The sequence below is a fragment of the Cyclopterus lumpus genome, chromosome 19 (genome assembly GCF_009769545.1).
Source record: "Cyclopterus lumpus isolate fCycLum1 chromosome 19, fCycLum1.pri, whole genome shotgun sequence".
Taxonomy (NCBI): Eukaryota; Metazoa; Chordata; class Actinopteri; order Perciformes; family Cyclopteridae; genus Cyclopterus; species Cyclopterus lumpus.
Window position 1 is genome coordinate 16,205,817 of NC_046984.1, and position 10,251 is coordinate 16,216,067.

The 10,251-nt window shown below is 43.1% G+C and overlaps 3 protein-coding genes across 7 annotated transcripts in view; 1 reads left to right on the forward strand and 2 right to left on the reverse strand.

Moving 5' to 3' along the window:
- LOC117748933 (ankyrin-3-like) overlaps window positions 1-1,279 on the forward strand; it is a 123,948-nt gene extending 122,669 nt beyond the window's left edge. For all 5 annotated transcript variants that reach the window (XM_034559081.1, XM_034559085.1, XM_034559083.1 and 2 more), the window contains one exon: window positions 44-1,279. The gene's annotated coding sequence lies outside the window, so the exon portion shown is untranslated. The remainder of the gene's footprint in view (window positions 1-43) is intronic.
- Window positions 465-4,937, reverse strand: LOC117748942 (zinc finger protein 2 homolog). The gene is made up of 3 exons (XM_034559099.1): window positions 4,702-4,937; window positions 3,959-4,129; window positions 465-3,610 (listed from the first exon to the last, which is right to left on the reverse strand). Exons 1-3 carry the CDS (start codon window positions 4,802-4,804, stop codon window positions 2,112-2,114), a joined length of 1,773 nt encoding a protein of 590 aa, XP_034414990.1. The 5' UTR covers window positions 4,805-4,937; the 3' UTR covers window positions 465-2,111.
- Window positions 4,938-6,150: 1,213 nt separating this feature from the next.
- On the reverse strand, window positions 6,151-9,606 carry g6pca.2 (glucose-6-phosphatase a, catalytic subunit, tandem duplicate 2). Its single transcript, XM_034559342.1, has 5 exons — window positions 9,377-9,606; window positions 9,179-9,288; window positions 8,014-8,137; window positions 7,576-7,691; window positions 6,151-6,659 (listed from the first exon to the last, which is right to left on the reverse strand). Exons 1-5 carry the CDS (start codon window positions 9,604-9,606, stop codon window positions 6,151-6,153), a joined length of 1,089 nt encoding a protein of 362 aa, XP_034415233.1.
- Window positions 9,607-10,251: the final 645 nt, after the last annotated feature.

Genomic DNA, 10,251 nt, shown 5'->3' on the forward strand with positions numbered 1-10,251 from the left:
TCCATCCCTTCATATTTTAATTCAATTCTTTTAACCCCTTTAGGTCCACTGACGCCCGCCAACACACTCAAAACGCACCCCGGGGAGGAAAAAAGAAAGACTGGAAGGCCTTCGTCAATCTCATAAAAAAAAAAAAAACACAAAAAACCCAGAAGAACCTCGTCTGGAGCTTCCTCTGTACACAACGCATGGTTTTCAGCATGAGCATGTCACCAAAAGTCACGTTGGAGAGCAACGACCGACTGAAACGGGGCGTGGAGGACGTGAGCCGGAGCGTTCTCTAAAAAAAATTAAATTCAAAGAACGGCACAAACGAGGAAAAACTGAACGAGGAAAAACTGAACGAGGAAAGACGTGCGGTTCACTTTTTCTTTTTTTCTTGCACCATGCGGTTCTTTTATTTTTTAAATGAAATAGATTGAATGGGTGATTTTTTTTTTGGGGGGGTTGTATATAAATGACACTGTATAAATTCTTTAAAACAAATCACACACACACACACACAACAAATAATAATAATAATAATAATAATCAGTAGCTTCACAGATTTGTTTTATGCGCTTTGCAGATCGGCCTTGAGGTGCGCCGGAACAACAAAACAACAACAAAAACAAGCTGAATGGGAAACGAATGGAAGAACAACAACAACATAATAATAACCGCTTGATTTTAAACAAAAGGACGTTTCTTTTAACGCCGACCGCTTCTTCCGCTCTCGTCCGTGGGAACTTTTTGTCTTCAGAGAGAGATAATATTTTGCTGCATGTCACTTTATTTTTTTAAACGTTTTTTTTTTTTCCTCCTCACGATTCAAAAAGAAAAAAAAAGCACTAATACAATTTATAGGAGAGAGAGATGGTACTTGTGTCCTTGTGGAGCACTCATAATAACTCACACTTCTGTCATCTATCTCTGTTTTTAAGTTTGTTTTTGTTAAGAAAAATGGAGGAAAAAAACACACACAGGAAGTTTAACTGCTATCAGCCTCGTGTGTGTGTGTGTGTGTGTCATCAAATGCAAACATCTATCTGTAAGCCCTTAATGCAAACTAGGAAGTTTAAGCTTTAAGATCTGCTGTGATTCTTAAAATAAAAAGGGGCAACCGATACTTTTATTTTGACGGTTTTGATGACTTATCTTTATTAACAGGTTCTAATTACATGAGAACAGGGAATCTCTTCTTTTTTTTTTGCCCCATTATCCAAATATTGTTCTTTTTATTGACTGTTGAAAAAAAAATAAAAATCACAGTATTGTTATGCACATTGTTAAAACATAATGTGATCTTCTGTGTATTTTCCTTCCGTTTTTTGTCTTTTTTCATACCAAAACCTCCCCAAGCATCCGTCGTTGATGATGAATCTGGTACCGACATGTATGACAAGCCAACATAGCCTACACTGGATGATCCAAGCAATTATTTAAACAGAAAAATAAACTGTGTTTAAACTGAACGTCTGTGAGTTTGTGTTTTAAATCATATCAGGGGTGTTGATTCATGGTCAGTAGATGCACACCGAACATAAAGATATCTTATTTCATATTATATGTTGAAAGTCATGAAATGATCGTCTCGTATCGTATGTCACAAAAAACATCAACTCATAAAATGTAAACCCAAAAATAATCGTGAATTTATAATGTGGAAAAAGAAAATTTAGGTTTCATTAAAAAGTTTGTTCAAAACAAAATCCTGTAAAAAAATTCATAGTATCGTATGTCACAAAAAACGTCCCATCAACTCGTAGTACGCCGTAAAAAATGTAAACAAAAAGAATCCTGAATTTATAATGTAAAAAATTAAAAATTATAGTATAGAATAGCATGTCATAAAAAAATTCATAGTCTAGTTTTTTTTGGAAAAAGAATTAATCGTATCGCAGTGTCGTTTATCTTTTTTTAAATTAAAGTTGAACTTATGTTAAACATTTGTGTCACATTTCAGAGGTTATGAGTGGAAAAAAAAAATTATGTGTATATATATAATTATTATTTTTTTCCTCAGCACCACGTAGAACATTAAATACAGAGGCTACAAAACATGTGAACCAGGTATTTTAAACATTATAACAAAGAAATAATAAGTCGCTAAATAATTGGGAGAGAATCCTCTAAACTCGTGACCTCCTCCTTGAGTCCTCCTTCCCGGCGTGCGCCCGCTCGCCCTCGTGGGCGCCCATGTGCTTGGTGAGCGAGCCGCTGGCCGTGAAGCTCTTCCCGCACACGTTGCACAGGTAGGGTTTCTCCCCCGTGTGGGACCTCATGTGGATCTTCAGCGCCCCGCTCTTGTAGAACCGCTTGTCGCACACGGCGCACCGGTGCGTGGACTCGCCCGTGTGGATCATCGTGTGCGTCTTCAGCGTGCCGCGCTGCCTGAAGCCCTTCCCGCAGACGCTGCAGAGGAACGGCTTCTCGCCCGTGTGGATGCGCATGTGCGCCGTCATGTACTCCTTGAAGCCGAAGCTCTGGCCGCACACGCTGCACGCGTACGGCCTCTCGCCCGTGTGCGCCCTCATGTGGCCCGCCAGGTTCCCGTTCTGGGCGAACGCCTTGCCGCAGACGCCGCAGACGTACGGCTTCTCGCCCGTGTGCGTGCGCGCGTGCGCCTCCAGCTGCTTGCGGCCGTCGAAGTGTTTGCCGCACGCCTCGCAGTCGTTGGTCCGCACGTACGCCTGCAGGTGGAGACGCAGGCCGTCCGAGGACTCGAAGCGCTCGCCGCACACGCCGCAGAGGTCCGCGGCGGCCTCGTCCTCCTGCACGTGCTTCAGGAACGAGGCCCTGTAGCAGAAGTACTTGCCGCAGACTTTGCAGCGGTATTTCAGAGGCGTCGACTCCGCGTGATCCTTATTTTTAGCCCCTTTGGGTTTGTTTGGTCTTTTAGTTTTCGCTTTTCGTGAACACGCCCCCTCTTTGGTCTCGCTGCCTCCGTCGCTTCCTTCGCCGTCCCTCCACTCCTCGTCGCTGTCCCCGCCCGCTGGACTCTCTGCGTCAGAGTCCTCGCCCTCCTCCTCCTCCTCTGACCGCCCGTCCCCCGTCTGATCCCCGTCTTCTTCGCCGTGGGTCTGCAGGTGCACCTTCAGGCTCTCGTCGGGGTCCAGGTGTTTCCCGCAGGCGCCGCACAGATCCGAGGTCCGTCCGTGCGCCAGAACGTGTTTCAGGAACGAGCGTCTGTAGCGGAAGAACTTCCCGCACACTCGACAGCGGCTCCGCCCCGTGGTTTGGATCTCGGTCGTCGCGGAAACTTTACTTTCCCGTTTTGGGAGTTTCTTCCCAGCGGCGCTTTGGAGGAAAGACCTTCCACACATTTCGCAACAATCGTCGCCGTGACCGCGACTCTCGAAGGTTCTGCTTTTGTTCGATTCGAGGCGTTTCTCGCTCGTCTCGTCGTCGTCGTCTTCGCTCGAATCCTTCGAGAGAACCTCGCGGTCGCTAGGCGCCAGCGTCTCCGTCTCCATCGCCGATTGTGCTCTTTGTGTCCGGTGAAAGCGTGGCGGTTCGACGTGGACCGGCTCACGGTCGGCCTCCGTAGACGCGTCTTTACCCCGAGGTGGAGCCGATGTTCTGGGGATCTGCTCAGAGGAAGCGTCCTCCGGAGAGAGCGGCGGTCCGCCTGAAGAAAAGATGGAAGAGGAAATTCAGAGCGGACACACAGAAAACTTGAATAAACACAAACTTTCCTGCATGAGCAACAAAAAGAAACTTTATTTTGCAGTCACCTGAATCCACATGTACCACAAATTCACCAGCTAAAAGTAAAGTGATTCTGAGTGATTCAATAAATAAATATTTTATATATAGGGCCTCAGTACAATGCATCCATAAACTGCTTTTATCAATTTCACTTCATCTCCGATTCATATAATGACGACAAGTTAAATGTTATCGACAGGAAACAAAATCAATGAACACTCCATGACTAATTCCTGCATCATAACCTTTATTAAAACGTGTAACGCACCTGTTCCGTGTACATCGGCCTCCGGCTGCCGTTCACCTCGGATCTCCTCGTGGGAACCGGAGACTTCTGCCCCGTCCTCGCCCAACATTTTCTCCAGAATCCTGAAGATCTCGTCGGCGACCGCCGACAGCCGCTCGTGCACGGACGCCCTCTGCTGCTCAGGGGTCATATCTGGAGGAGGAGCATCTGGTACAATTAGGAATCAATGCGAGAATAACTCGGCTGCAAGAATATCTTTGGTCATTTCTTTTATTTCTCTCTTTTTTTTTAATGTCTAAGAAATGTTTATTCTACGTTCAATAAGAATAATGATTTTAAGACTCTTAGACCAGTGGTGAACAAACAAGTATTCATATCTTTTACTTAAGTTAAAGTAATAGCACGTTGTGAAAATACCCTACATTCAAAAGTTATTTTTATATATATATAGATATATAGATATAGATATATATATATATATATAGAGAGAGAGAGAGAACCTGGTGGGGGAAAGAAGAGACTACATTCATCTATAAATAAAGAGTTGAGTTAATATAATACACAAATAAATGATGGTGCATCATGTGTACTTTTTACATTATGTATAATGACGCAAAATTACTTTTGTAAATTAACGTAAGTAAAAAAAACTTTTGACTGCAGCACTTTAACTTGTAACAGAGTACTTTTACACCGTATTGTTGATACTTTTACTTCATTTAAATTTTTTTTTAAAAAGCAGGTATTTATTGTTGTTTACAAACCCGACGTGAGCCGCAGCTTCTTCTCCGCCGCGCTGGAGATCTCCTCCGCGGCGGCCGCCAGTCTCTCGGCCACCAGCGCCTTCACCGCCCGCAGTTTGGACATCGTGGACCGGGGGAAGAGTCTCTTCAAGCCGGGAGCATCATTTTCGAGGCTTCGGCCGCACCGGAAGACACACTTTACCGGCGTTACCGCAGCGACGTGGGAGCGAGCGAGCCGTAGTACTTCCGGGTTCTTCTTCTTCGTGTGCTTAAGCTGACGGGTTGATGGTAAAACACCGCCACCCGCTGGTCGTATATGGTATTACAACGTTCAATGTCCCAGCGGTGGGCGGATGAAGGCAACACAACGTTGTAAAAAGACATATTTAGTACTTTACATACTGCTGGGTAGCTTGTAAATTTCAACAACGGATCAATTAAGGTGTATCTTTATATTTTTATTATATTTTGTATTGTTTTATTGTTTTATTCTATGTCTGTGTTTATTGTAATGCACTTTTCACCTTGTGTGGTCAAATTACCGGGCAATAAACACTTCTCTGATTCAGATGTATTGATTATATGTTGGTGTTATCAATCTGAATCTGAAAGGTGTCCATGGACCAGGACCAGGACCAGGACCAGAACTGACACCTGCAACGATGATGCAACATCTTAATATCTGCAATTGTTTTGCATTATCAAATTGTGTCACTGTTTGTTTCTACATGTAACTTCGTTAAGTATCGTGTGTGTGTGTGTGTGTGTTCTGCAAAACACAAAAAGACAAATATTGAATGTCCGTCGTCTCTAGGCGGCGGCGTGACGTGTGGATCTGTGTCATCGCGTCACGTCGGGCTAAAGGCCGGCGTGCAGTTAATGATTCATATTCAGGCTGGTTGGAATGGGACATTTGTGTGTGTGTGTGTGTGTGTGTATATATAATGCATTGTTATAGATTATACTACCCAACAGAATATATATATATATATATATATATATATATATATATATATATATATATATATGCTTTTAAATGTTGTGCCTTTACTTTACTTTTAGTAGTCGTGTAGATTCATTAAATTGGCCAAAATGATCATCAGTCCAGTCAAATATGAACCGAGTCGCGTTGAATACATTTTCTCAAGATTTCTTTTTTATTAAAAATATTCAAAACATTTTTCAAAAATACTCTCTATAACATTTTATACATTACTAAAACCACCTGAGAGCTGTGAGTGACTTGTTACCGTCTGAGGTTCAAACAGAGGAGCTGCACGTGTTCATCGTTTGGCCCTTTTTTTAAGGACTTTGAAAACTGAATATATTATATATTATTCATTTCATAACTGGTCTCTGTAAGTGCCGCCGGGGGGGGGGCATCCTGGATGGTTGCTCCCACAGGTCAGTGTCCCAGTCACACCAGTGACAGTTTCCCATCGAGACTTAGTCCGTTAAATAGTCCCGAGTTCACGCGCCCTTCTGGCTCTGCAGCCTCAGGGCGCCGTTCACGCAGTACGGCACGATGCTGACGGCGACCAGCGGCACGGTGGCGCTCTTGCAGAAGGACAGCAGGTAGAAGAGCGCCGCGCTGTGCGTGGGCGGCTTGAAGGAGTCGAACAGGTGCAGCAGCACCAGGGAGCAGACCACGCACCCGACTTTGACCGCCGTGCCGCCGCCGCCGCTCCTCTTGGTCTCGGCGTAGAGGGGCGAGTGCAGGCCCAGGCCCAGGCCGAACAGGGTGCCCATGTTGCGCAAGAGGCTGGCGAACGGCGTGGAGTCCAGGTGGACCCACTCGGGCCTCACGCACCACCTCTGGGCTTTGTCCAGGGTCCACAGCAGGTCCACGCCCACCGCCTTGAGGGCGAGGTAGAAGCCCACGGCGAAGGAGGTCAGGAAGAGGGTCGTGTCGAAGTACTTCCTCATGCTGGCGCTGTAGATCCACTGAGTCCTGTTGAAGGCTTCGGCCACGATCATACCTGCAACCCATCAATATCAGGTGAGAAAGTGAGAAATAAACTAGACGGAATACATTGTTAATGGGGTTTTATCCCTTGTGTATTTTAATTATTCAAGTGTGCAGATTAATGTGGGAATTTATGTTTTTTGTGTATTTTATTTGAATTTATTATATTTAAAATAATTAATAATAAATAAATAATCAGATTTATTGACGAAAATGTGACAATGTAAATAACAAAAAATAACAATAATAATATATATATTTTTTCCTTGTAAATTAAATTATTTAAGTGTGCAGATGAATGTGGGAATTTATATTTAATTTGTATGTGTTTTTTGTGTATTTTATTTGAATTTATTATATTTAAAATAATTAATAATAAATAAATAATCAGATTTATTGACGAAAATGTGACAATGTAAATAACAAAAAATAACAATAATAATATATATATGTTTTCCTTGTAAATTAAATTATTTAAGTGTGCAGATGAATGTGGGAATTTATATTTAATTTGTATGTGTTTTTTGTGTATTTTATTGGAATTTATTATATTTAAAATAATTAATAATAAATAAATAATCAGATTTATTGACTAAAATGTGACAATGTATATAACAAAAAATAACAATAATAAGATATATATTTTTTGCTTGTAAATTAAATTAGATAAGTATGCCGGAGAATGTGGGAATTTATATTTAATTTGTGTTTGTTTTTTGTGTATTTTAATTGAATTTATTATTTTTTAAATAATTAATAATAAAACAATAATTTGATTGATTGACCAAAATGTGACAAAAAATAACAACAATAATATATATATATATATATATATATTATATTATATATATATATATATATATATATATATATATACATAAAACAAATTTTTCTGAATTGAGGTGTTAGAAGTTGACCTCCAGACTGACCTGAGATGACGCCGGCGACGACCTGGTGGGGGAAGTGGGCGGCGATGAAGACCCTGGAGAGACAGACGCACACCTGGACCCCCCAGAACAGGGTCCACAAAACCACCTTCAGGTACCTGCCGAAACAACCGAAACCAAACCTTTTTATTATTTTATTTTATTTCTCAAAACTGAAGATGCAGCAGATTAAAATCAGCCCGGCCCTTTTTTAAAAAAAAAGCAATATAACAATTAGCAGTCGTTCTGAACTCTCAGGAGAACTTCGGCTGGTACGTCAAAAAGACAACTCACTCGCAATCTCCCCCCCCCCCCTTTTTTTTTGTGTTCTCCAAACCAACATTTTTCCAGAGTCAATGATCAACCGGCTCCAGATAGCGTGTCCGCAGTGATAAGCTCCCAGAGGGGGGGGGGGGGGGGGGGGGGGCAACATGGACTCACCAGTCCCGGTCGGGGGACTTCTGGCCTCCATGTTTCTTCTTGCCGGTGGTCACGATGGCGAGGATGGAGGTCACCAGAGTGTAGTAGACACCGGCGGCTCCCATGGCGTGGCCGGAGGGGCTGCCTGGACAACACACGCACACACGCACACACACGCACGCACACACGCACACACACGCACACACACACACACACGCACACACACACGCACACACACACACACACACGCACACACGCACACACACATAGACACGGATATCAGTGGCTGGAATGATGACTGCATGGTTCATTGATAAAAAAAAAATTAAATTTTAGCTAATTTTACTATTATTAGAGACAGTGGTTAAAGTACTAAGTACAAGTATGAGGTACTTATACCTAGTATTTCTATTTGCTACTTACATATTTTTGACAGCTGCAGTTACAAGTTACTTCTCAAATTAAGATTTTACATTTATGAACATATTATAAGCTATAAATAAAACAAAATCCTGTACAGAAAAAACGGTGTCTAGTTGGTTTCAGGTATGTGTGTGTGTGTGTGTGTGTGTGTGTGTGTGTGTGTGTGTGTGTGTGTGTGTGTGAAATTTTAGAAGTTACACCAAATACCAAAATGTCTTGTTCCCCTCTAAAGTCCCAAACAATTATTATGAATTAATTTGAATAGCAGAAGAAGCAGAAGAGCTTTGTGTTTTTTCTTCCTTCCAAACTACCTAAATGTACATAAAGTACTAAATATTGAAAGTAGTATTTTGACCGTGTGTTCCACAGCACTTCATATAAACAATATAATAATATCATATACACTTATTTATCAGCCGGAGGGTTCCAAGTACTTTTACTTTGGAGACGTGATGATAACACTTTATGTACCTCTATTGTTGTTGTTTAAATGCAGGATTTTAACTTTTGATTATTTACCTTGTTGTGCATCTTAAAAGATTAAACCTGTGCATGATGATAATCACAAACAGAGCTTCAGGTTCACACTAACGCAGGATATTAACGTGTAAGCAGCTGATCTGGATCCCCCAAGGGTCCAGACCTGCAGCTGGGTTTGCACCCACATCCGTAGATTTAGTTATCGGGGTGGGGGGGTGTAACATATTTCCTGTGAGAGAGGAATGTGTGTGTGTGTGTGTGTGTGTGGGGGGGGGGGTCTCACCTGGGCCGGTCTCGCAGGTCATCGGGTACTGCTCGATGTGAGGCCGGTCTGCGTTGGCGTAGTGGTCCGTCTCGTGGACCCACCAGTAAGGCCTCTCCCCGAACAGGATCCTGGAGGACGCCACGGAAACACTTTCTTTTCTTTTCTCTTTTTCAAAAGTGGAGGACACGTTTCCACGGTTACAAAAAAGGGACTCACCACTTGAAGACCAGGTTGAGCCAGTCTCCGATCACGGCCACCCAGATGAGCTTGATGCCCACGGAGGAGCGCAGGTGAAACCACAGCGGGAAGAAGATGAAGAAGGTGTTCCTGAGGTCCGCCGCCCAGGACACCCAGAGGAACAGGCCCCGGGCGTCCTGGTAGTTGGTCTGCAGGTAGCGGGTGGTGCTCACCCCGAAGCCCTGCATGGCGTCCATGAGGGCGTCCATCTTTGAGAGACAGAGAGAGACAGAGAGAGAGAGAGAGAGAGAGAGAGAGAGAGAAATCTCAGCCCGGTGCTGTGTGACAAGAGAAAAACAAGAGTGCTGCTATCAGTGACACAGCTGGTTGGTTTTTATACAGCGGAGGGGACCCAGCACCCAAACGCATGCTCGCGCTGAGCTTTGGACCTTGCACATGTGCAATAAAAAAAAAAAAAAAAGTCAGGAGAGTTTGGTGCGGTTTTGTGACGCAAACATGTTGAAAATATTTTTATTTTTTTTTAAAACAAGACGTGAATCGGCGTCTTTGTCCTCGGGAGGCAAACTGTTTGCTCAATAACGTTTTCACAGAAAAGTGCACCCAAAAAAAAATTATATTTTTAAACGTCAACCACAACCTCTCTCTCTCTCTCTTTTAATACCCTCTCTTTCTTATTCGTGCACTTGAGTCATAATTCATCAGTTGTGTAATTGTGTGTTGTTGTTGTTTCTTCTTTCTTTTCGATGATTCGGGGGGGGGGGGGGTAATCCATTCGTTACATAAGGAGATCAATGATTACATTATTGGCTCTGGGCTGAAGCGGAGGAGATAGTCACTAATAAAACAGAAGGGCGCAGATTGTCTGTGGAGACCCCCCCCCCCCCCACGCCCCC